This window comes from Ananas comosus, linkage group 22, assembly GCF_001540865.1.
Source record: "Ananas comosus cultivar F153 linkage group 22, ASM154086v1, whole genome shotgun sequence".
Lineage (NCBI taxonomy): Eukaryota > Viridiplantae > Streptophyta > Magnoliopsida > Poales > Bromeliaceae > Ananas > Ananas comosus.
In genome coordinates this window covers 10,179,198-10,206,062 of record NC_033642.1, presented here as the reverse complement: position 1 = coordinate 10,206,062, position 26,865 = coordinate 10,179,198, and the positions used below count along the sequence as shown (strand labels likewise).

General features: G+C 38.9%; 4 protein-coding genes across 4 annotated transcripts; all 4 read right to left on the bottom strand.

Annotated features, from left to right (window-relative positions):
* On the bottom strand, window positions 1,014-5,653 carry LOC109727079 (TBC1 domain family member 15-like). The gene is made up of 11 exons (XM_020256962.1): window positions 4,961-5,653; window positions 4,513-4,608; window positions 4,100-4,203; window positions 3,595-3,845; window positions 3,215-3,337; window positions 3,045-3,133; window positions 2,503-2,608; window positions 2,224-2,321; window positions 1,602-1,853; window positions 1,441-1,523; window positions 1,014-1,355 (listed from the first exon to the last, which is right to left on the bottom strand). The coding sequence occupies exons 1-11, from the start codon at window positions 5,075-5,077 to the stop codon at window positions 1,346-1,348; spliced, it is 1,329 nt and encodes a 442-aa protein (XP_020112551.1). The 5' UTR covers window positions 5,078-5,653; the 3' UTR covers window positions 1,014-1,345.
* On the bottom strand, window positions 6,568-13,518 carry LOC109727078 (serine/threonine protein phosphatase 2A regulatory subunit B''beta-like). Its single transcript, XM_020256960.1, has 13 exons — window positions 12,820-13,518; window positions 11,130-11,378; window positions 10,890-10,995; window positions 10,709-10,808; window positions 10,023-10,128; window positions 9,742-9,832; window positions 9,369-9,510; window positions 9,078-9,225; window positions 8,863-8,972; window positions 8,369-8,525; window positions 7,615-7,740; window positions 7,355-7,507; window positions 6,568-7,282 (listed from the first exon to the last, which is right to left on the bottom strand). Exons 1-12 carry the CDS (start codon window positions 12,976-12,978, stop codon window positions 7,367-7,369), a joined length of 1,635 nt encoding a protein of 544 aa, XP_020112549.1. The 5' UTR covers window positions 12,979-13,518; the 3' UTR covers window positions 6,568-7,282; window positions 7,355-7,366.
* Window positions 14,746-19,727, bottom strand: LOC109727299 (casein kinase I-like). Its single transcript, XM_020257358.1, has 14 exons — window positions 19,315-19,727; window positions 19,142-19,182; window positions 18,635-18,704; window positions 18,392-18,540; window positions 18,113-18,208; window positions 17,834-17,904; window positions 17,034-17,095; window positions 16,852-16,915; window positions 16,632-16,716; window positions 16,368-16,494; window positions 16,028-16,101; window positions 15,872-15,932; window positions 15,661-15,782; window positions 14,746-15,464 (listed from the first exon to the last, which is right to left on the bottom strand). Exons 1-14 carry the CDS (start codon window positions 19,388-19,390, stop codon window positions 15,153-15,155), a joined length of 1,410 nt encoding a protein of 469 aa, XP_020112947.1. The 5' UTR covers window positions 19,391-19,727; the 3' UTR covers window positions 14,746-15,152.
* LOC109727654 (ABC transporter I family member 19-like) lies at window positions 22,241-26,126 on the bottom strand. Its single transcript, XM_020257823.1, has 6 exons — window positions 25,890-26,126; window positions 24,627-24,787; window positions 24,070-24,121; window positions 23,557-23,693; window positions 22,992-23,078; window positions 22,241-22,908 (listed from the first exon to the last, which is right to left on the bottom strand). The coding sequence occupies exons 1-6, from the start codon at window positions 26,035-26,037 to the stop codon at window positions 22,618-22,620; spliced, it is 876 nt and encodes a 291-aa protein (XP_020113412.1). The 5' UTR covers window positions 26,038-26,126; the 3' UTR covers window positions 22,241-22,617.

The window sequence follows — 26,865 nt, the reverse complement described above, 5'->3', positions numbered from 1 at the left end:
ATATTAGGTCGTTAATTATGTTTTAAAAAATCATTAATTATTATTATTATTAATTATTTTTGTTTTTAATGTAAGGTAATTGGGCTTTTGGGTCGCATAGGGATAGGGTCTTTTAACCGGTCCAAGCGCGAAAGGCGGGAAGCTAACGGTCGGAATTGTAGGAGGTAGTTAGCAGAGGCTTCATCTTTTAACTAATGAAACGCGACCCCCTCGGTTTTGGGGTGAGCGACCACCAACAATTGTTTCATCAGGGGTAAAATGGACAACTCGTGCGGGGGTTGTGTTGGCTCTTTATTATGGAGTTAAAATGGATCTAACTTTCTGTCCCGTGACGATGGTATCAGAAGACTAATAAGTTGCGTTAAGTGAGTATAATAAGTTGAGTGAGACTGCGGTTTATAAGAGGCCTAATGACAAGAAGCTCAATAGTAAACTTAACTTTCAGATAGGTTGAATCAAGTCGAAGTCCACGAGCACTATGATTGAGCATTTAAGTGCGATGGATATCCTATTCCTATCTGTTGGGATAGTTAATTGGCGCTTACGATTCACAAATTGTGATACAGATTGAGCCGCTGAGGTTAGATTAAAAGTTCTCACTGCTAACTCCTAAGATTGTTTTTTTTTAGTTTTTATTGAATTAATTATTTATTTATTTCTGTAACACATAGGATAAATTCAATTCACAGCTTTTAATCTGTGTGCAGCTTTTGGGCTTAATTTAAAAGGTATAAACAATAGCCTTATTTGGGCTTCGTGTAAACGAGTCTTACGCTCAAACAAGCTCTTTATTAGCAGCACGTGTATAGGAGCGCCAATGGAGCCACAAGTAATCGCTTATTATCAGGCTTACATGAAGGTGTAAATGGTTCTCAAACATAACATAATTAAAAAATAACAATTATAATTCTCTTTATCTTCAACTATCAACTATAACTACTGCAAATGATGGTTTAGATACTAGATTTGAAAAGACACAAAACGAAAGGAAGTAACATGGGACTTCTCTTACGGAAAAAAAAAGAACTCATTCTTTCCATAACAAGTGTATATTGCGCGATTCCGTTCTTTCAGAGCCAAACGTATCTTTTGCAATTACAAGGTATAACAGACACAATCACATTTACACTTTATTTCTGTGCAAATACAACAATACTGTATGGGGATCTGGGAGGAATCAAAGAATAGTAAGAAAAATTATGAAGCAAAAAAAGCGCACACCAAACCAAAAAAAAAGAAAAAAAGAAAAAAAGAGAGAGAGCAAGAAATATATTCTCATGGCTACATTTCACCAGCAGTCGAGTTGCTCGTTGTCGTTGTGTTTATACACAGCCACATTACTATGCTACCTTTGCCTGCATGAGATTGTGCGGCACGACTTAAAACTCCCTCAAAACAGCGCTGATCATAAAAAGTTAAAAAACTCGATGCAGGACTTACTTTTTTAAGTATATAGTATGAATTTTCAGTGCCCCCTTACATGCCTTTTTGGCATCCAAGTCTCCAGTGATATCATTCAAGATCTGGTACATACCCGGAAGAGCAAATGAGATATAAATGCAGAGAGAGAGAGAGAGAGAGAGAGAGAGAGAGAGAGGAACCTTGACGACATCATCTAGACCTTTAGCCTCCTTCAGCAACCGCTTGTTCTTGGCCTCGAGAACACTTGCTACAATAAAGATGGATAAAGGAATCTGTTGATCCTTTGAACCGGCCTTCAGATTCTCCCTCTCAAACTTCCCATATTGCTTAAGCAATTTTCTATCTTTTACTTCTGCCTGGCTTTTGTTAGCAGTTGTATCCGCCTCATACATGGGGAAGAGGTTGGGGTTGTATTCCATAGCCCACATAAGCTGAAATTAATGGGAACCCTCGAGTTAAAATTGAATATCTTACAATATGCCTATATCTAATATGAATTTAACAAGAACAAGGACAAGAACAGAACACACACACATACGAGCACGCGCGCACACACATGAAAGGAGAGGGGGAGGAAGAAAAGGGTAATTTTACATGCTGAATAAATTAGGATTGGCTGAAGGAATCGTTTTCGCCACATTCATTTATATGTTTAAAGAGCGATAAGAGAATAAGGGATTTCTTTTCAAAAGGATGAGAGAATGAGGGATTCTTGAGCAGATTGGTTCATATGGTGTTAAATAAATAAATCGTGCTGCAGTAAGCATTCAGATCAGAAGGAATAATGAAGAGAGAAGTTACCTCCCAAAGGTACAATGAATCAACAAATGAGAACTCTCTGCGGAAAAGAACCATCAACATACGGAAGGCAAACAAGTATTCCCCACCATCTAGATTTTCTGCATTTACGATTTGCCAATTACATTCATGAACATTTCCATCTGTAGACAACCAATTCCATATCTAGAAGAGAAAGAAGTATAAATCCACGATTTTCATTCAGATCTCAATGTATGTATATAGGAGTTGTAAAAGGCATCAATTATCCAGAAACTTAGTACAGGTTATACAAAGTTGTACCTATGTGTCGATGAAGCTTCGGATCAACAGATTTTATGACAGATGCCAGTGCAATCAATTGAGAACGAACACCAATAGAAGTGCTTGTGCTCTTGAAGTTACCTCGCTTCCGAACAACAGAAATATTATTAGCAATATTTGATGTTACTATGCAAATATACGACAATCATTAAGAAAAAATGTTAAGTGCTCTCGAGTTTGTTGTGATCTAACAGTACATTTTTTATACTCCCTGTAACAGTATTTCTTTGCAATGCAATGGCAATTGCCCGAACCATAGTATAATGTAATTAAATACCATTGAAGTTTTGTTCCGAGTCTAGAATATTTACCTGACCTATTAATGTATAAGAAGACAACTCAAAGCGATATAAGAATTGAGTGTGGTACCTCTTGATGCTAGTTATGCATTTTACAACAAAAGCAAGGATTATACTTGGAACAGTAGTGAAACTAGCAATGTTTTCCAAGGAAGAAACAAAAACTAGATTAAACAGAAAGCTCCATCTGATAATTTAAGTGAAACAAGATAAAGTACCTACCAGTCTGCGCATCAAACGCTCAAAGCACCAGAAAGCATCTGCTTCATTTTCAATAACAATTGATATTGGTGAGCAAAGATCACTCATTCCTGCATAAAAGTAGTGCATCAGATTAAATTAATATTAAATGAAAGTTTCCTTTCAACCAGTTATGTTAATGGCTCAATCACCTTGGCAGTAACCAATATCCTTGTCTACCCATGAATAAACTGCGAGTATATCCCAAAGCTTGGCCTGATTCTCTTGGCTTTCATAATAAACAAGTGCACGATCGGTACGAACTACGTCAAGGCCTACAATCGGTTACATAATAGCAGCACCAATTAATAGCCAGTGAACATTAAGGGAGTTGTGGAACACAATTGCTCAAAGGGATCTAAGCCACCAGTAAACATATCTAAATTTATAATTCTGTGCTGATTCAGGCTCCCTTTGTTGTCTGACAGTGTGAGAAAAGGATTGAGGAAAAATTTGGCATTTCCCACTGAAAATGATTATTTGTGCGTGAAAAACTACAAGAATAGTGTGATTGCTGTTCATGTTCTGTTACCAATTTGATGCAGGGTGAGCTTCCACTGGATGGCATCTCTGTCCAACAGCACATTATCCATTTGCTGTTCTGTCATGGAGGAAGAATCGCCAAAATCATATGTAATATCCTCTTGCGAAGCAGCACCGGTGCTTGTGCGATCTTCAATAGAGCGACCATCTTCTGTAATGACAGGAGTCATAATTATCCTTCCACTACCGACAGCCTTCTCCATTTCTTGGCACTTTGACTTTAACTTCTCGTATTCTAACCTGCCGTGATTCACATTAAGTATGTTTATTGCCAAAATAACTATCAGCAGCATTGAGTGAAGAAGATGTTAACAGCCCAGCTTCAACCAAGTTAATAGTTAGAGGTAACATAAACAAAGAACCTACAATACAAAAATGTCAACTAAAACTAGCGCAAAACTCAGAAGAGAGCAAATAATGAAGAATTGGTGGCATTAAAAGTAGCCACCATAAAACTCAACTGGGATGACCAATCTGATTAAGAAGAATTATACCTTCGCTGTTGTCTCAACTGACTTCTCTGATCGAAAGTACTCTTAGGATCATAGCAGCCAAGCAGGAACTCCCAAACCACTCCTTTGATTGTCGGGTGAACACCCTGTCATGGAGTTAAAGTAAATAAACCCGTGCAAAAGTCACGATATCATCACATGCCATTGGAGAAACATCCTTTTTCCCTAACAATAATACTACGCAATATTTTGCGGTCGATGACGGCTTAAATTGAGAGGATCACGCTTCCAAATCACAATACAAGCATCCTCTTTCTCAACAAACGAATTCAATATTTTGATGAAACATTTACTACTATTCGGAGAACAACAATTAATAGGATGTCGGCAAATGCATAAAGTCAGCAACAGCACTAATTATCAAGATAATGGATTAATCACGACAAGCATCTTACCCCGCGCTGTACTCGTTTAAGAACCAAAGCTATGTCCAGGTAACCTTCCTCAGAGAAAGAGGCATGCCAACGCCTTGCACTAAGCGTCCTGCCAGGCTGCAAGAGTAGAAAAACACGTCATACACTACGCGAGACCCACAATACAAAAGTCCATGATCCTAAGAACCACTCTAGTGTTCAAAAATTCATTTTGCTTCTACAAATTAGTTCCTAAATCAGAAAAATCAAAATTTTCACCATTAATTATTACACTGAGAAATAAGTCAGCAACTCAATTCAAAGTTCAATCTACTAACTTACATAAAATTGTATAATTATAAGAATTCAGAACAACTTAAGAAGCAGATAAGTAATCAATAGGACTTCTTTTTCCCTCGGAAAAAAAAAAAAAAAAAAAAAAAAAAGACAAAACGGAGAGAGAGATTGACTAATTAAGAAGGAGATATACCCTGGGCTTGAATCGAGTCCTGGGGACATCATCGCGGCACTCGGGCCTGATGGCGTAGAACGAATCGGGCTCTTCGACAACAACACCAGCGTCGGGATTCGCCGCACAACACTGCATCGATTCCCGATAAAAAAAAAAACTCCCCCTAAATCCTCGAAATCAACCAATGAAATCGCAATCGAGGAAATGGGGCTCCGCAAATTAATTTCGACTAGAATTAGAGAGTTGGGGACGAGGGGGTTCCGGGGTCAACGATGTGGGGATTATAAAGGGCTTGTTTGGGGAGAGAATCGGGGGGAGGGGTTTGCTTTCCTAAGCTGGAAATTAGGGCTTTATTAGGGTCTAATAATAATTGGTGATTATGTTTGGGAAGGAGGAGACGGGTAGAATTTTGAGCGAAGAGGGAGCGCGTGAAGACGACGGAGGGCGGCGGCAGTTTCCAAGGTGGGCATGTCGAGTTGATTGCGCGCGACGCGACGAAGACGTGCGCGGAATCTGTCCATCTGTCTGTCTCTGACGATGCTTTTGCAGACCCGATTTCTGCGACTGGATGAATCTTTAGTTCTTTACTGGCCTACCACCACTGTCCACTGTCCACTGATGGGCGATCATCAGCAGACCTTCGCCGTGATATAGTATGAAAATTTTGATCAATCAGTGCATACAGCTCAAATATATAATTAATAACTTCTGTATGTCTATAGAACAATTAGCTTAGCTTGTAAGATTAATAATTCCAAATCCCAATATTTTTAATTCTGATTAGAATATATAAGACCTATACACTTATAATAATAATTGAATTTAAATATTTTAGGCTGATTGTTTAGACTCAACAAATTATTATTGCTTTTAAAAAATAAATAAACCCAAACATTGTTTTGTACATGTTTTGCATTAAAACTTTAATAAGGGAGTTTTTCAGGAATACAGTGTACTGCGGAAGAACTAGAACCAAGTAGCAACAACCGGAGACGGCGGAACACTGACGCTGACCCTCCCAAGATCGCGGCGTAGCTCTGCAGCCTTGGCGAGCGCCTCCCCTTTAGCAGGAGCTTGCAAAAGCTGAGGAAACAAAAATACGTCTGGAGGAGTGATTGCTGGTCGATTTCATGTTTTTCCAATGCTTAATTATCAGTCACAATGATTTAGTTCAGATTTTTCTTTCTTTCTCTCTTTTTTTGTGTTTTGGTTCAATGAATTCGATTTCTGGAGCAATTAAGGAATCTTTCTTAGACCTCCGTCAATTCTGTGAAGTTAATTCTGTTAAGTTAATTGTTAAATTTGTTAAATGTACTCATGACTCATTATTTGCTATGCCCAGTTTACTAGTATGGATTTTTTATTTGCTAGCTCCGCTGATTGTCACCGCAAGCAGTTAAATTCGTGATTTAAGAAGCTCATCTTGGATTTCCCTGAACCTGATTTTAACCTACCAGCGGATCAATCCAGCTTTACCAGCCTGCAGGCCCCTCACATTGATCCCGTAACTCGACCTGCCAATTTAATGACATTTAAAATCACATCTGCTTCGTGCCTGCGATAACCATTTGAGGGGAGAACAAAAAATAATAGTAATACATTAAATTATGAATTTAAATCAACAATAAGCCACAAATTCAGACACCCGACTTGAAACATGGATGGGAGCCACTGAAGAATCCATCAAATGCAACGCAAGCACTTCATAAGCATGCTATGATGGAATCAGTAGTTAAACAAACGACTACTGTCAATAGTATATTCTATCACTCTTTTTAGTTTTAGAAAAAACATTCAAGACGCTGCAATTTATTAGGATTAACATAAGCAACTGGGGAATAAAACAAATTAATTAAATATCATCTTTTACGGAACTGAATTAGGCAACAAAGAAGCAACAATCACCTGCATCTCATACCACCAAACAGGAAAACCCATACCAGTGGAAAGCTTCAGACATGCAATTAACCCATGCATCTACGAGGCAAAAAGGAAGAGGCAACAAATAAGGACACCTTTTTTCTTCTTCTTTTTTTCTCCTTTTACCCGATTATGCATATGAGAAAAATGATCAGCAACCACGTTCTTTAATTTTCCTGGCACTGACGAGAAATAACCATGCGAGCAATGCCACTCTCTTTTACTTGAACCCTTAGCAGACTTTCTGTACCAGATGAAACATACCAACTACTATTTGCAGTGAGATTCACAATTTATCACCCCACAGCCGGATTGAGAACCTTCCAAGCTAATGCACTTAAAGTTCTCCTTGAGAGTTGCCTATCCGCATTCAGCAGCGTGACTTCTTTGGCACCAATAACCTCAATCATCTTAAATTCTCTGCAGAGTTGGCACATCAATCACTTGCCTAGTGTGAATAGCAATTGGATGCAGCTGAAATCATCAACCTACCCGAGTATAGTTTTAAAATGGAGCCTCAAGTGACTCATCCCAAACGTCTCCGCTTCCATTGGAGGCATCTTCACCATCTTCTTCCATCGACAGCCTTATGTATTCTCTGCGTGCAAAGCGATCCCATTCTGTCAAAGTTGGCTCCTCCCGCTCCTGAATTCACGAGTGAAAGCAAAATATAACAGTTTCTAATCAGTTCCAGGAAGTAACATCTGACCTCCCATAAAGATAACAAACTGAGTGCCACCTTCATGACTCACCTGACGAATAAGAAAAGGGTCACGAGTTTCAAATGCCATAAACTTGTTAAGATTGAAAAGGATATTGAAAATATTTCCTGACAGTTTGGAGTGCTTCAAGTCTCGTAATGTAAAATAACTATCATTCTACAAAAAAAGAAATAAGAACATACAGTTAAAAATGATGAGCCCAGAAATGGTTATTTTTCACATATAAGTAGGGATGTCAATGGGTATGGATATCCGAAATTTTATCCGAACCCGAACCCGAATGAAACGGATATATCCGATGAATATGGATATGGATTCGAATATGGATATAAAAAATACAAACCCGACGGATATGGATTCGGATATGGANGATTTTGATTGTACCCGACCCGAACCCGAACCCGAACCCGAACCCGATCCGAACCCGAATTTATTTTGTATTATATATAATATATATAAAAAAATTTGATGTTATATTTGAATTTGTATTTTAAAAATTTAGAATTAATATAATATATTTTGAAATATTGAAAAAAGAAATAATTGTTTCGGGTTCAAATTTTCGGGTTCGGGTTCGGGTTTGGGTTCGGGTTTCAGATTTTTGGTCGGGTTCGGGTTTGGATATGAATTTTTAAAATCCATCGGGTTCAGGTTCAGGTTCGGGTTCGGGTTCGGGTTTGGAGTCGGGTTCGGGTTCGGGTATTTAAAAATCCGCCCCGAATCCGACCCATTGACATCTCTACATATAAGATGCATAATAATCATCACATGATGAAAAACAAACCTCTGGTCCAATCATATCAATCATCTGACATAGAATGTCCTCAAATAGAACAGGTTCTTGTGACATGCACTCCATGCGATGCAACTGCTCTTCATAGAAGAACTGCATTTCATTGCGTGTGAGTATTCCATTTCCATCAAGGTCTATACACTTGAACCTGACAAAATTGAACCAGCCACTGTTAGAGAAGTACTGTTCGAGAGCATACATATTCATAAAATGAAGTAAAAGATTTGCACGGAGTGCTCAGTAGGATTTGATAATTGCAACATATTTATACAATAGTGTGAAGATGAACGTAAAACCGCCGGCACATTAATACCCAGTAATACCAATAGTATTATGAGAAATCAATAATTGATAAGGTCAGTTAAAAAACCCATCCAATAACCATTCCATGGGGTTTTCCCCAATGAACAAAAATAGGGACGATGATAGATGCAGGTTGAACTACAAAATACAGCAAATAAAACAAATTAAGAATGTAACAGTACCAAAATTCAAGACTAGGCTCAGCTGATTTATCCTCCTCTGATAATATAAAGTAAACAAAATCTTCATACCCCATCTTCCCTTCAACTTTGCTGGTGAATTTTCGGGGAACCTACCAGACAATTACCGAATAGAAATCAGAAGATTGATGCTTTTGCAGGCATACTAAAACAAAGTTGTGATTTATAATCCGCAGTTTATTTAAAACTAAACAAACCTGTGAGAAAATTCTGTCCACAATTCTATAAGTAAGTGCATGATTTCCATATCTGATGAGGTTCTGCTTATCAATCAGAAAATCATGATCTGTATCAAGCTCCCAAAACTTGCAGTAGATCACATAGAAGTGCTCATACGAGAAGTATCTGCAAAATATGAATAATTAAGAACGTGTAGCTAATTTCTTATATTCTAATCTTGATTTTATGCAGATTACCAGTTATTAGTATGCAAATTCCAAAAGGAGACAAGCAGTTTATAATATGCAAATTCCAATTTTCTGAAGTACCTTAAAACTTTGTTTATATCATCCTCCTCGTCAGCATGTTGCATCGCAGCAATTAAATTTCCACGCTTTAGCTCCCTGAGGGTAAGATGACCATTTCCAGATCTATTCATGTAGTAAAATATTCTGTATATGACCGTCTCAGCTGGACAACAGGTTTGTTATCATAAGTGTAAGAACTAACAGTTCTCGATTCATCAGAGGGAAAAGGTTCAAAAAGGAAAGACAACTAGGAGCTAAACCAAGTAACAACTATCACTAAAATCAGAGGTATCTTTAGTAATCAACTATAAAGTCGTATACAATTGATATTACTTTCTGAACATTACTAAGTTTTTCCATAATCATAATTAGTTGTTTCACCAAACAGGCTCACCATATCTTTCTTGAAACTCGGGTGTACTTTGCAAAAATTCCAATCCAGGATGGCTGGTCAAAAGTTCTCGAAGAACAGGTTTGAAATCCTCCTATATGGTTCAGGAATCAGATTAGAAACGAAAAATGTATAGAGGAAAACCATGAACTCCAGTACGAAAATTTAAGACCAACATAAGCTAATGTCTAACCATGTCCTAAGGGAGTACTTTACATGGCACAGTGATATTAATATATTTATTATGAGAGAGTTGAAATCTGAAGCTATAACAAGATGCAAACCTGAATTAGGTAACAGCGGTCTGGGTGCTTCAAAATTGCATATATCTGAGTTGCTGTGTCCATAGTCATCATGTTGCCGTTAACCCAAAAATCAATTAAGGCATCCCTAGAGTCGTAATAAGCTATAGAAATCAGTCGTAATAAGATATAGAAATCAGTCAATAGAGTGACAGTTGTAAATGTTTTCGTTAGGTGCCAAAAACATTTATGTAGACAATTAAGTCACTTCCATCAAGCAAAGTGCGAAAAATTTGAAGATGGAGAATATTCCATGACTATAAATTTGCTACCTTAAGGTGCTATATCATGTAATTTGAAAGCAAGCAGCAACATGGTAGTTGCGCAGAGGTGATAATCAAGTAAGGTCTAGACCAGTCGCAAACAAGCCAAGAAAGTCTACATAATGATCCAGACTCCAGACATGGTTTGCTGTACCTTACACTAAATAGCAGTATAAATGGACAAAAAGGATGAGGCTTTGACAGCACTCTGCGATATTCGTTCAGCATGATATAAAGTACATTCATAACAAATACCGAAATCCGAGTACATACTTCGAACTGAGCAACTAAGAACAATCGGACAAGTTTGAAAACTGTCAATAGCATGGAACCAAGACAAACAAATATGAAAAGATTTTCTCTAGCATACTGCTTCACCTAATGTAGGCACAAAATTTTGCTTACCTTGAAACAATGCCAGTGCAGCCAACATCAATCTTTCTGAAAAGTACACCAGAATAGAAAGATGGGAGCTTGCAGATTTCCTTTGTCACAAACTTAAATTCTGATAAAGTGAGAAATAGCTTTAACGTTATACCCAATTCGAAACCACTTAATACTGAAAGTTGTAAAGAAAAAGTTCCACCTTGAATTTGAAGACCATCAGTGCGCCCAAAGTAAAGCTGGTTGATTCGAGATAAGCATTGTTCTTTCAGTTCATATGCAGGTGGACGACCATTTTGAAAATAGAACTATCAGGGTATCAAAAAACTCATCAAAGCCCATTCAAAATGACAGAAAGATCACATGATCAACACCTTCAACATACAATTCAGACTGCTAAAGTAGCAATAAATTTAACCAGAAGTTGGCAGATGATTGTTACCTGAGGTATGACTTCTCTTGGAAGATCCTTAACCACTTTTAGAGGAGATCCTAAAGATGAGGGCCCCAAATTACTGCCACGTTTCACAAAACGAGGAGATCCGGAGGTGCTTCTTGGAGATAGTGGAGGTGCACTGCCAGCAGGGAACATGGAAGGCAATGGATTGCTACCAGAAGCATTTGTACTACTAGAACTCCCAAAAGCATTCAACGGTGCGCCAGTCTTCGCATCATCAACTAATGATTTAACCTAGAGAAAAATGATAAAGGTGCTATTGAAAGAGAGATATTTGTGTAAATGGTCAACAGCATAAGCTGTTGTTACTGTGCCTATTTTCCGTAGTGAACCAGTACTGGTGCAGAGGTTATTGTTGAAGATTTACCATAACGAAATCAAAACAATACTAAAATTGTGACCAATGCATCATATCTAAAATGAATGAATTACATTAAACTCTTTGTTTCTTCTTTATATTCAAATCAAGTTAGATCGAGCATAAAGTTTAAACACAAGAATTCTATATACTCATGCAAACCTACAGCTTTTGAGTTTGAAAGGAAGAAAAAGGGAATAAGGAAAACCAAAGATATATTGTCTGAATTAGTTGGGACAGTTGACATGATGCGGACTCAACAACAACCAATCTGCTATATTGGAACCTCCTTAGTACGATTAACACCAAAAGAATAAACAACCAACTGAACCAAGAAAAAAAAAGTTCCAATTGCAACAAACACAGTCCTCATAACCAAGAAAAAAAAAGTTCCAATTGCAACAAACACAGTCCTCATAATACTAACATATTTAAAAATAAATTTAGTAAGATTGTTGATGAGAGTGTAATACTTCATTCCTGATGTTCAAATCAAAATTGTGGAGATGTACAAAATGTGCTTATAAAGAAAGCAAACGCATATGCAATCCATGTAACAAACAACTATATATTTTTACAATAATATTGGCGTTCGGTTTTGTAGGATCAAGAAATAAGAACTTCTGATGCCTACTAGAGATTATCAGGAGACATTGCGGACAACAAAGATCAGGGAGTAATTATTAATTTCAAGTATATTAATGCAATATTTAATTGATATAACGCATATTCAAGGTAAAAAAAAAAAAAGAATAATGTACAGAATTTGATGTAGGGATTTTAAGATCTAATAATCTGAATTCGATAATTAGACTTTTAGTTTCTAACTATAAAGTGGGCATTATGCAACTCACATATGTCCTTACAAGACGACACATAGGTTCTATGCATATACTTCCGACAATGACAACACATGGGAGTCAAGGAACGGCATCCACATATATGCTATACATGCAACGATGCACGTGAATGCACAGAGTTTTACAATGTTACTCCTTTTAATTTACAGGAATAGTTTTGCTAACTGTAAAGTGGCATACGAAAATGCAATTAAAACCTGGCATCTAGCAAGCAAAATAAACCGCAATTTGCTTCAATGAGCTGTATTTAATTTATCTGCATTTACTTAATGCATTAATCATTCTGCATTCTAGCTTCTTTCTGTCCCTCGAGTATTTACACTATTCAATTCCGCAATAAGCATGCATTACACTCTAAATAAAACATATATTTTCAAGGCTCCATACAGGAGGAGAAAACAAAGCATGCTGATCATGAGAAACACAAAAGCAAGTCAGTAGATGATGATGGGACTACCAGCTTAACGGTGTCCGGAAGAGCAAGCCATTGCGAGAAGAGCTGCTCGGCGATGTTAGGGTTTTCTTTGAGCACCACGGTCGACACCTCCGGAAGCTGCAGCAGATCGGGGTTCAGCGATGCCACATCCCTCACTACTTCCACATCCATCCCAACCATCAAGTAAAAATCTCTCGTCAAGCCCCAACAACTCCTCCAAACGGAGAAGATCGAGCACGAAAAGTCCGATCTAAAACCACTTCACACCAAACCTAGACTACAAAACCGATCAAAAATTCCCTACAATTTACAAATTTAAAACATTTCTCGACTTCGATCTAACCACCGCCATTGGAGCAACAACTTAGGATCATCGCACCCCCCCACCTTCGGTTCGGGTAGCTCAGAAACCCTATATTTCGAGCTCGAGGAGGACGAAGAAGGTCGGATCTTCTCGTCAACGGAGCGATCGCCTCCTTGCTTCGGATCGAGCTTCGAATCCTCAACGCCTGCGAAGGAAATCGATCGAACAAAGCGGTGGAGGAGACGAGGATTGATCTCAGAGATCTCGATTCATTCGAATCGCGGGGCTAATCAGTCGATTCCGGGAGAAGAGAACGAAGGGAGAGCGAGTTCCGAACCACTCAAACCCTCAGAGCGAGCGAGAGAGAAAGAGAGAGAGAGAGATGGGACCATCTAAGGGACAGCTCGGCTCATGTCTCAAGCATTTCCCCTCAGCACTAAAAACGACCTCCGGAGATCGCACGCGAATCTCAACGCAAATGGCCCCTACGTGACGTCATACTCAAACGATCCCGACCGTCGGATCCATCGGTAGAGGTTACCCGCCCATCGGACGATCGGAGCTTCTCCACCTCGGCGACTCCCCGGTGGAGGGGCAGTTCTACTATCCGGACGCGCGCATAGAGAGCAGGAGTATGCGGTTCGACGGTCGGCCGTTGATTCTGCTTCGGCTGTGTGGTGATGTGCGGCGTGGGATTGCTGGTGGTTCGGTTCCACACGGGAGCGCTCCCACGCAGTTTGACTCTGTAGCGGTCAAAGCAACCTCGGCATGTGCCTCTAACGCCGTAGAAGGTTGATTAACTGAATGAATAGGATTACCCTTTTATAGGGGGTCCCCAGTTATTGTTTTTTGCGGATTATTTATGTGCTTATATATGTGTGTGTATCTATAATGGGAAAAAAAAATAGTTAATTAATATACACTTTAGAAATTATATAGAATTTACCGACATATTAATAATTTACAAGTAAAAGTACTTTTTGAGACTCGGAATATTTTTTATATAATAAAAGAAAGAATAATATTATTAAAATGCCAAAGAGTGTTGTTTTTTTAATTCTTATAGATTATTGATATATATTTTATCATAAAACTAGACTACTTCGTTCAACTATTAACTTCCCTATAAACTTAATCTAAGTAGGATTGATGATGGAAGGGGCGGTAAAAAATAAAAAAAAAATAATTTCAGTAACTTTTTAATGCAGAATCAGAAGCTTCCAAGTAGCTTCTTGCTTTGAAGCCCGGGAGGTCACTCTCTCTAACTTTCTATGTCACAGCAAATACTGCTTTTATAGAGGAAAAGGAGGAAAAATTAATCATTTCAGAGTATATAAAAAAATATATATATATATATATATATATGGTGGTAGCGTAGCATTACAAGCAAGCCACATACGCGTATTACGCCATTCAATTCTGATCTAATTGGAAATCTACAGTTCAATTACTATAGTGATCAAATTCATTCATTCATTAAACCAGGTGGGTATAGCAATGGTGAGCTTTACCCCTAAACAGCTAATCAAATGAGGAACAAGAGGCCACACAACAAGCAGCCAATCACTTCACAAAGTACTTAAAAAGGGACCACACCCATAGCAAATCCAAATCGAAATAACTACAATAAACAACATGGAAGAGACCAGAATATCCCAAAGGTATTTATTTATTATTGAAGCACGAGTTGCCGGTATAAACAATTGTCTGCACGGCCATGGTTTCATCAAGATAGGAAAACACTAAGACTGTTCAAAGAGACATTTTGTTTTAGATGGAGGAACAACCAGATCAACTCAAATTAACAAGTAATTAATAGCGTCAAAGCATTAGCTCTGATGTGCCATTTTAAGTTTCTTCTCTCTCTCTCTCTCTCTCTCTCTCTCTCTTTTTCCTCCCTCCGCATGCCATTATCGAAAAGGATATAAACAGGGCAGAGCCAAGTTATAAGATGCTCACATTAATTGGATTTGATTTAATAGCAAAGGATAACAAGTCCGCTTTTAAGAAAAGAGACATATCTTCACACCCCTTCCAACAGCTCATCGTCTTATTTCCTCCTATCAGAGCCAAGTGAGAGGAGCTCGAAGCTCCGAAGTGTAGGCTCACCACGGGAGCCTCTCATAGCAGCTGCGGTTCGGGAGAGAGAGGAGGTTTTGGATTCGGCCCCAGCAGGACTAATAACTCTTTGTGCAGCAGACGGGGGGCGGCTGCTGCTGCTAGAGAAGAGCCGGCTTGTTCGGCTATATTGTTGCTCGCTGGGCAGCCCACCAGAAGAGCTCGGCCTGCTGCTTGAAATGACCGCTCTCTTTGAAGTGCTTCCATTTCGAGATGATGACCATGGCCTCTCCGAATCATGGGCCTAATATAATGGGCAATGCTGATAATCATTACTTAAATGTACAGCAAAAATTGTAGCAGAAAATCAGTAAATAACTAAGCATCAAAGTTATGGGGATACAATTATGGGCCCTATCATCTATCTAGGAGAACGTAAGTAACAACAAATGCCATTTTGTCCCTGTATTTAACTAGTAACCAAAAGTGTTTCAAGGTACCTTGGAAGACAAAGGCATGCCGTCTGGTGCTTTGTGCTTTGAATTGTCGTTATGGTGCACCAAGTCCGAAGCATTCTTTCTAACAAAAGCATCTGGGAGCTTTTCGCGAAACAACTGTCCCACTACAAACATAAAGCACGACAATACTATGAATCATTGGCATCATGGCAGCAACTAAAATTAAAATGATATCTTCAAGAATAGAACCTACTTGTAGTTCTTTCGGCCCTTTCATGAGATGTTCCAACAGCCACGCTTGTTCTTCCACTAGACTGTTTGACAGAGATTAACAGAAAATATTGAACACAAACAAGATTACTAAAAATAAACATGGGCCAATATGAAAAGGCAAATAAAATAAACATACCCGTACTTGTGGATTGACACCTATCTGAGGATACTTCAAAATAGTCCAGTCAAAGACATAATCAAACTGATAACCTGCAATAGAAAAATTGTTGAGAGGTATCTGTAAACGAATGGAAGCTCAGACCAGGTGCCCTTTTGCAGATAAAAATAAGTATACAAAATTAAGGGCCCGTTCATATGCATGAACTTGTTCAACTTGTCACTTTTGTCTGCTCCAGGTATATGCACTATTTGTAATTGAATGGGTGTGTTTATTTTAGTTATCTTCTTTAAAAATGAGATCCAGTGTGTGTGTGGTGTGTGTTTATTTTGGTGTTCTTCATGATATCCAGATTTACCTTCTCGAATAAAGAGGTCACGGAAGAGTCGCTTCAAGTAAGAGTAATCTGGCTTATCCTCAAAACGCAAGGATCGGCAATATTGGAAGTAAGATATAAATTCTGACGGATATGACTTGCACAAGACCTGAATTACGATTAATACAACATGAATAATTTTTGTATATATCGAAATTGTCAAAAAGGGAAGAAGGAAAGGTCAAAAACATTAAAGTACATAATTTTCGAACAGAAATAGGAAGTGCGGTAGGATAATAAAAGTACCTCTATAGGTGTAAGCATCTTCTTTTCACTAATTTTATCGTACTTCTGTTTTTTAGTGCCAGCTTTAAGTCCCTGCCAGGGTAGGCTAATGAAAGAACACAACCAGACAAAAAGAAAAGGTCAATATATATATAACAGAGAACCAGGTAAACCACAAAACTGCATCGTATACCAGAAAAGAAAATACAAATAAGAAGAAATAATGGATATTGATTCGAACCTTCCTCTAAGGAAATACATGAGCACGTAACCAAGAGATTCTAAATCATCTCTCCTACTCTGCTCTGCACAAAAGTAATTATTACTCCCGTAAGTAAAGATATAGGTCATATAAAAGTATTAAAAATAAAATAAAATAAAAAGTACTTTCAAAATATAGTTACAAAATCAATAGAAACTAACCAACACCAAGGTGAGTATTAACACTTGCATAGCGTGCAGTTCCCGTGAGGTTCTTGTTCTCCCTGTAAAACAGCCCTGTACTTCATCAACAAATCTAGCCAAGAAGGGATGCATTTAACTGAAGAGTGGCTTTGTAAAGGAGAAAAACCAAAAAAAAAAGGGAAAAAGAAGAGGAAGAAGAAGAGTGGGCACACAAAGAAAGAAGGAAATAGAAAAGCAATAGAAGTATCAGGACATCCATTTGTCTACATAACCAATGAAGTAGATGAGATTGGTACTAGTTTACCTGAAGGATGATTTACTTAGGATAGCCTTTTACAGTGCCAGACAAAGATTTTATACTAGTAATGCATCTTCATAGAGCTTAATAAAGCTACTAGTTCAGCCAAAAAATTTTGAAGATAAAAGGAAAATAACATTGTTTACTTGTTAGTTCAATCACCAAGCAAGATATGAAGAAGATGAAACAAGGTTGAATTTTCAGCTTATGAGTCGGCATATGTAGTGCAGCATTGGATGGATTACTGAACCATTCTAATAGCGGCTATGCAGCAGCACACCTATGCAATCCGTTGGCAGATCTGAATAGGATTTAGATAGGTCCACATGCAGCTGATTGAACCAAGAGTACAGACAATTAACCAGTCGAACAAAGAGTACAGATACTTAGTTGCTTATTACTGCTCAGAACTGTTCTCACTGTTGCTATTTTTATATGCCTAATCTTAGATGAACTGGTAAAAGAGGTAAAAAGTAAAAGAAAAACTAGTCGCAGCACATGAGAGAAATTCATGGTTTACCTGTAGGGTATGTGTTTATGAGTTTGAAGGTCTCTATATTTCTTTGCCAACCCATAGTCAATGACATAAACCTGTCATCAAGAGAGGGGGAAAAAACACAACCAGAATCAACACATGGCAGATAGGAATTCCCACAGGAGGTCTCTAAGCAAACCAGAATATCAATCCTAACATGGCATCTGCAATATTTCTCACACTAGATAAGATAAACAAATGTGAGTCACAAGCATGAGCACTGGGACATTACAGTACTGAGGTACATAAAAGATGATTATGCACCTGATTTGCCTTTCGACCAAGACCCATTAGGAAGTTGTCCGGTTTTATATCACGGTGAAGGAAACCTTTTGAGTGCATGCACTCAACTCGATTAATCTGAAGAGAAACAGCAAATTATACAGTTAGACAGATTGGTTGGAATAAATTTGACAAACTAAAGAAGCATTACCTTATAAATTCATTAGTTCTACAGTTCCATATTCTTAAATTAAAGGATATTCCATTCAAAAAAAAATTAGAGGATATTGGAAACAAAAACAGGAAAGATCATCTACTTACCAGCTGGTCAGCTAGCATGAGTACTGTTTTCAGTGAGAATTTCCGATTACAGTAGTTAAATAAGTCTTCAAGGCTAGGACCAAGGAGATCAATAACCATCACATTGTACTCTCCTTCCACACCAAACCATTTTAGATGTGGAATGCCGGCTTTAGAGAGAAAAAGAAAAAGGGTTAATAGACAATCATCTTCAACATTCATTTAAAGTGACAAGCATCCTAACCAAACAGAATAATAACTCACTTCCTCCCTGAAGTAGTGTGTAGACCTTTGACTCATAATGGAGTTGGGGATGCTTCGTTTTTACAGTTTCCTGCCACAACACAATTAAAGTGGTAATGAAAATAAGGTTATCGTCATCCTGATAGAGATTCTTGAACTCGGAACTCGATATCTAATAAACCATCGTTAACAATTTTTTCACAAGGAGGATTCGGCCTGATAACCAAGAGTAGTACACAAATCAAAACTAGAAATTTATAAATGGCTTTGCAAAGATGCTAGTGTAAGATAAGATCAACATATAATGGCCTACACTTGGTTCTTACTCTCTAAACTAGGAGAGTTTTCCCAGGTCGTAATTAAAAATTTTATAATAAAGGTACTACAACTTCAAAATAATGTTTACCAACTATAAATTATGGTCTAAATAACCTAATTGCAATATCCTGTATACTGCAATAAGTGTTTATGCTTTCCCAACTTTGGAGGGGAAAAAAAAAAAGATCAACTGTCAAAAACAGCTCATACCAGTTTAATGGCGACTTCCTCTCCGGTCTGTATGTTCACACCTGAACAACATTACACCAAGACATCAAAACTACTCAGAACTAGTTAATTGATTCATGCATCCCTAAGCAGTAAGTCGATAAGCTAAATCAACCAAGCTAATTGATAGAAATAGATATAAGAACATGACCCACCAAGATGGAGCTCTCCGAAAGAGCCGCTTCCGATCTTTTTACCGAGCTTATACTTCCCACCAATTGCATGATCCATTTAAAGAAATTTCTTAGCTGGATAGAAGTGCTCCGCACTTATCAAAGAGGGCAAGTCCTTTTTATAGCACAAAGTGCCACAAATCCCCTACAAAGCACTCTCCTTTAACAAATCACTGTACAGCCTCTAATCTCCGCCACAGCAGATCGAAGAAAACTAGATTAAGAGATAGAGGACCTAGAACTCCACCACCAACAACAGGAATTAATTCTAATCAATTGCCGACACTTTAATCCAACGGGACTCAACTCCGCCTTGAGAAATCAATTGCTCCAAAATCGCACAACCAAAAAGGAACCACAAATCACTACACCGAAATACCCATTACCCCCCCCCCCCACCCTCAGACCCCCCCCAAAAAAAAAAAAATCTACGAACAGATCCACATTTACAACAAATCGAAGCAAAATCCCTCCCTTTCCGATCGAACCTTCGCAGCCGCACCCACCGCCGAATCGAAACCCTAAAACCTCCCCGGGGCAACAACAAATCCGAACCCTAATTCACGAAGTAGGGGTAGATCGACGGAGCCAAAAATAAGTAAAAAAAATTTAAAAAATCGCCTCTTACGATCAAATCAAAGAATCGAATCACATGAATTGCACCAAAAAAATCGAGCATAGACGCAGATCCGGAGACCAAAAATTTTCCCCCAAATCTCGCAAAATTCGTGCGATGAAGTGTGAAGAAGCAGCGGTGAAGACGAAGAAGAAGGAGACGAGGCAACAATAATAATGAGAGAAAAGGTAGTGGTTTTTTTTTTAATTACATTTATAGTTTTTTATCTCATTTTTTAAATTAATTAATTGATAAATAATTAATTGGTAATAAGCTCGTAAAAATAAAAAAAGGAACAAAAAATTGGTCTTAAGATATAAGCAACGGGTGAACCGCTCCTTTCGCATGGTGTCTACTGGCCGACACGTTTTACACCCACCGTATTCTCGTATCAGAAGACGTTTGTACGAACGGGAGCAGAATTTTGCTATGCGGGTTGAAAGATCTGCCTTACGTTCAGAAGAAACAGCGGCTGAGATCGAATGTTGCGCATGAAACCATTATGAGCGTGATCAAGGAAAAGTAAGCGTCGAGTTTTTTGACTAGTTCCGGTCCTTCGCGCGGCGCACGTTACCTAAAAGGCTACTAGAAACTATTCCCTGCGCCTGGTGTACGAACACATCGAATAGACCGCAGCCTTAAAATATTAAATGTCTCAAAATCAGAAATTATTACATATTGGATTTTATTATTCTAAAGCATTCAAAAAGGGCGAAACACAGAAAATCATAAAATTTTGGAAATTTTTTTTTTCATACGAATCGAGCAATCTCTCTCTCTCTCTCTCTCTCTCTCTCTCTCTCTCTCTGCTTAAAGCTATCTTTTCGGACTTGATTTTCAGATGATGAATTTGGATTGGATAACATCTATTAATTAAATTAGATCTTTATTTCATGACAATCGTAATGAAATGTAAGGTACGGTGTATGACGTGTACGGATACACCTGGTGCAAGCAATAATTTCGGTAAGCTACGCGCCGGCACAAAAGACACTCTAGCTGGAGCGGAGCATCAGAACCGTTCGATCTGCGGATGACTAAAGTGGTGGGGAGCACCACAAACGTACGGGTTCTGATGAGGTCAGTTCACGAGATGGACGGTTGTGATGGCACGTGCATCGCTGTTTGCNGATCCGGACCCCCGCGGAGGATGATTCTCCGCTGGAGGTGGTCCGACGGCTCACGTTACGTGTCCGGAACGGAATCGTGCGCTGGGTTTTCGCACACCACAGCGTGGGACGGTGCGCCGTAAGGTCGCGGATGAGCGACGCGTGTCGGATAATTTTTCGGATCACACGGTTGTTGGCTGAGAGACGGAAAAGAGGCAACGCGGCACGAATTTTGATGTATCATGTGGACGGTGCGGACGCGACGGGAAGCGTTGCTTGCTGTTTGAGGCGGTGCGGGTGACACTTTTTCTAGCGGCGGGGGGACGGACGCACGTAACCTGGAGTCGGATGGGCGGAGTGTAGATTAAAAAAGCCCACAATTTCGATTCTCCGAATGCGCGTATATCAAAAAGACGATTTAGTTCCCTTTTTTTTTCTCTTTTTTTTTTTAAACCAAAAAAAGATGTAACTACAAACTAGCTGAGATTTGTGGGACAGAGGAAACTACCGCGACATTTGATGGTAAAAAAAAAAAAAAAAAAAAAAAAAAAAACATATGCAGTAGGGAGCAGCGGTTTCTGAAAAAGCGCCTCGTAACGCGCACCCAATTGAGGAGACAGTTTGGCGGGGCCCGCGCGAAGGTTTTATTGAGTTGGTGCGCGTGATTCGCGGCACTCGGCCGGAGGCAAAAGGCCTTTCTGTTTGGGCTCAAAATATAAATATATACACATGTTGGGTCAGCCAACCACCCGCTTCGCCCAAAAAATAAAAAAAGAAACAAATTATAACTTGACCATAGTGTATTAGGAGGAGATGGGCTTTGTGGGCCAAGGATGTTATCATTAATGGGCTACGCGAACTCAAAGTAGGGTTTTTTATATCAAGGAAGTGCAGGGCAGTTAGTAGCCAGCACCTCGGCCTAGCTTAATCATTACTGGTAGTCCGCACGGGACGATCTGTTTATAAGCTTTTCTTTAAGTTAAAGAGATACCATGGTGATGTACTCCACCGACAAAAGCTAATTTTTGGTCAAAGAGCATCTTCATAAAGATATATCTTTCTCCCAGGGCCTGCATTTCTCGGGGGTTATGCCTGCCTACGGGCCATGGGCCCACACCGCATGCATAATGGGGAAACTCCTATCTAGAGCTTTTACAATAGTGCTATGGATGATGCAAATGCGGAGATGAAACATGTCGCACACAGTTCCATATAACTATTAGCATAAATAAAAGACCTAACCATGCCACTCCTTTGGAAGTTTTCCTCTCTTAGTCAACTTTCAGCATAAATAGAAGATATTTCTTATGCCTCACCTTGAGAAGTTTGCCTCTCTTCTTCATGCCCGTGCCGAGCCATGCTGGTGCGGGTGCCCACTGCGGTGTGGGGCTGCTGAAAGAAAAAACTGACAACATGACAGGGGAATTCCCTAGACCCGCAACTCCTTGGCATGGTTGAGAGGAAAGCCGTATAAAATGCTACAACGAAAAACCATCCTTATAGAACTTAATACAACCCAGTGACTACGGTGGAACAGCATATACACTGGTTATGTAGCAGTTAACGGTAGTAGGCCATATGCCGCGATGATCTGAAAGGAGATTGATCAAAAGGAGAAGATTTGAGGGATTGGAGAGTAGAATTCACTGATTCCTTCTCTATGGGGCGTTTGACCTCCGAGTGGAGCCACGACTCAACTACCGAAAGCAAGTTCTCTGCACTCTTCAACTCATGGACGTCGGACATCTTTGCGGATCTTCTCAACTCACCATCTTGGATGTAAGCCACGTGTGTGGCCCATGATTCCAACCCATCAAATATATGAGTGGCATAAACTATGGTAGCTTCTCTCTGTAATGATAGCATGATAGTTAGGTAAGATTCAAAGAAGATGAGAGGCTACACAATGATTGATGGATGAACTAAAAGTCTACTTGTTCGCATTCTTCCTTGAAGAAATCGAGCAGATCCATTCTTGTGACAACATCTAGGTCGACTGTAACTTCGTCGAGCAGTAGAACCTGTTGTTTTCTTCAGAGGTTTAGAATATATCACTGTAGAAGCAATGATATAAATATATAAACACCCACAATATGCAAAGAGAGATGGCATGTTCACACGTAAGACTGAAAGTCCATTTTCCACATTTCTTACAACTTCCGTAAGTCTTAGATTCCCATGCATTGCTACAATCTAAAGGATGCGTGTTCAGGCATGGTATCGCAACGTTAATCATTCTCATTCATGCAGCGTCAGTTGACCGTAAAGATGAATAACATAGAACTGTGTGTGTAATCAAGCATGGCGCCGTGTCAAAGCTCCTAAGTGTCAAAAATCTCAAGAAAGTTTAGTTCTGTAGCTGTCACTACGCTCATCCAAACATCTTAGGAAGTTCTATACTTCTTTAAATTTTGCTATGCTCCTTTGTTTCTTTCTGAGAGTTATACAGGATCCAGTTTTCCAAAATAAATAACCAATTAAAATTGAAAAGCATCTTACCTTGTACGGATGAAGAAGGCCCATGCAAATTTGGACACGGCGGCGTTGTCCATCAGAAACTTTATGCATACGCCAGTCCAAATCGATGTCGAGAAGATCAATCAGCTTTTCTCGCCTAACAGGATCAACCCCTTCAACTGCTCAAAATCCAAAATACAACGGAAGAAGAAGAATAGCTATATCTCTATAGAAAACTGTGGTTTCAGACTTTCAGTTTGTAAGTTAGCCAGGAATTACCAATTTTAAACTTCTCTTGAGTTCAGGGAAATATTAGACTAGACAATAACTGAGATGTAAGATCAAGAATAATCAACTTCAGCGGCAGCAACTGAGACTCCGAACAAGGACCAATATAAACTAAAGCATCGCATTTAAAAAGCCTCTTCATTTTTTATCTTCGAATTTTTAGCATTCTAGCTAGTACCTATATAAAATATATAATAGAATTGTTCTCCTTCATACATGCTTCGAAACAACTAGGATGCAGTGAACAATTTCAGTACAACACCATACCTCCAAAAATCATGTGCTCAGCAGAAAAGTCACCTTGCAAAGGAACATCACCCTGACAAATATGATCTTGTATAAGACAGCCTGCAGTAATTGTGTCTGTCTAAGAAACAGTCCTGTTGTATGTAACACACCCTTCAAAACATGCTGCTTCCAAGTTAAAAGAAGTTGTTTGTTGGAATCTATTCCTTCCAGGAGTTCATCATAGAGCTTTTGTGACAGTGAGAAGCTATAAACTTCATTTGGATAGATTTGCAATCTTATGGGTGATGCTATATTAACCAGAATGCACTGAATACATCCAACGGATTACCATCCTCAAGCTCCAAATATATGAATATCAGAATATTATTCCATTTTTAATTTTCCTTCCCCTACGAATCTAGTGACAAGTTTTGAGTTTTAACTCCTGACTTGCTTGGAAAAAGATAGATTCCTCCACAAAGTGCAGAAAGCCTGTTATTACAAGTCCGGACGAATGCCAAAATGTACTACAAACAGGATATCAAACTTCTATTTATTTTTCTTGAAGCCATAAAACAAAATAATGTGAAACTCACAGCTGAACCAATAGTTTTACTCCAAGAACCTCCAAGGTAGGCCAGGTCACCATTGCACACGAGTTCTGTGTCATGAAAAGCAGAACTGTTAAGTACTCGCACAACATCTCTTCCTCCAACCATGTGTTTCCCTGCCAGAATCTTCAACAAGGTGGTCTTGCCTACACAACAAAATAAAATCAATCATAAATGATACCAATTACAACAAAATGTAAGAGACCAAAAAAAAAACTTAAAAATTATGACTATCACCATCACCACAGAAAATGGGGATTAAAAAATGAAAATTGAAACCATAGAAAATTCATCCAACCATGATGCATTACAAGCTGCCATTTCTAGTGACAAAATCATTACTGAAAGTTGCTAAACTTTCAAAAGTGCAAACTGTACAGTTGCTTTTACTTGTTAATAAAGAGCAAGCTGCTTTGTTTAATATTTTCCATATAGTTTTTAACCTGAAATTTTCTGCATTGTATTTGGTTATTACAAATTATTTTAATCTCAAATCTGATTAACCTTAGTCTGCTGTGGGCTGGTATAATGTATAATTTATGCTTATTTTCTTGCATAGTGCCATCGACCTCTATCAGTATCTTCTAAACGTTAACCGAAATTCCTAGATAGACATAATCACAATCTAGATGCCGGTAATGAAAGCTGCATTTACCACATAAACCGGATTCGGAAGAATTGCTCACATACCTGTGAGTGAGGCTTATTTGGGTTGTGTTAAAGAGATTGCTCGAGAAAATAGTACAATTAAAGTATTCTGCATGTAACCTATTCTCCTTCAGAACATTTAATCAGTATTACATTCAGTGTAGAGACTATTCTTTAAAATCGTGCTATACATACCCCAATCGACTACAGCTGATCTCTACCATCAGAAATTAGAAGTAAGAAGTATACTTAGCTTTACGTTACAGAATTTGGTGCTGAATACTTGTACAATTAAAGATTTACCTCCACCAAACAAATGGAATTAGGAAATTTCAGGAGGAGCTAAAAGAGATCGAGCTATCGCATCGGGACAAATCAGCGGAATAACTCGCTTCACCCATAAACCACTCAACTATAAATTCTACTTCGAATCTAAATTTGCTCAAATAGAGGCGATACATTACGCCACCACACAAAATTACTCAGTAAATTGCGAGAAAGGAAACCGGATCATTCGATCGCGAGATCTACCGCTCTATTGCTGGAATAAGCAGCAGATTAGGGTTGCGAGAGAGGGGAAGGGGGTGGATCGGATCGTACCGGATCCATTGGCGCCGATGAGGAGGCAACGAGAGCCCGGGGCGACTTCGAGGTCGAAACTCACGAAGAGCGGGGGTTGGCCATCGTAGGCGAAGTGTAGTCCCCTCACCTCGATCCCGCTCCTTCTCCACCCCTCCTCCTCCACCATGGCTCTCTCTCTCTCTCTCTCTCTCTCTCTCTCTCCATTAGAACAGAGACGTAGCTCATAAATGGAGACGGGTGGAGTTCCTTGGTTCAAATTTTGCCAAGTTTCCTTCCCCATTTAAAAATTTAATCCAACAACATTTTTTATTTGTTTGGGGCCCGTGCTTGGGCCGGGTGAGGCATGGGCCCCTTTGCTTAGAAACATGAATGGGCCGAACACGACCGAGGGATATAAGGTCAGCTTAAGCTCGGCCCTTTTTAATCCAGCTGAGTGTGCGCCAACTTATTTGTATAATTTAAAGTTGAACTCGATGAGTTGATAAGCCACAATTAGTCACCAATTATAGTTTAGAAATTTATATGTGAAGAATCGTGGATGGACTCTAAATCCATCAAAAAACACGCTAATAATTTCATGTTTCGGCTTTGTCGCGCTCAATTTTGAGGATTTTAAATCAAGTTAATATTTTATAATTGTATGCTTTAACAAGACCGTTATTTATAATATTGCAAAGAAGATTAACTTATTACTGTCCATGGGAACAAGTATCTGGGTTGGTTGGAATTGATTGCGACATAAGATTGTCACGTACATGAACTGTTCCTACAAATCTGCCACATATTCACGATAGAGAAAGAACAATTTCCAACAAATCATTAAAATTTATTACTCAACACCACCGCAATAAGAGAAGTCCTACGTGCACATGTCAACTCCCCCCTTCGCTTCATTGGTTGAACTCTAGAATAAAACTTCTCACCATTCCAGCTGTATGATACGGCTTCAATTAATTCGCACCTAACAAAAAGAGATCCGCCGCTAATTGCTTGA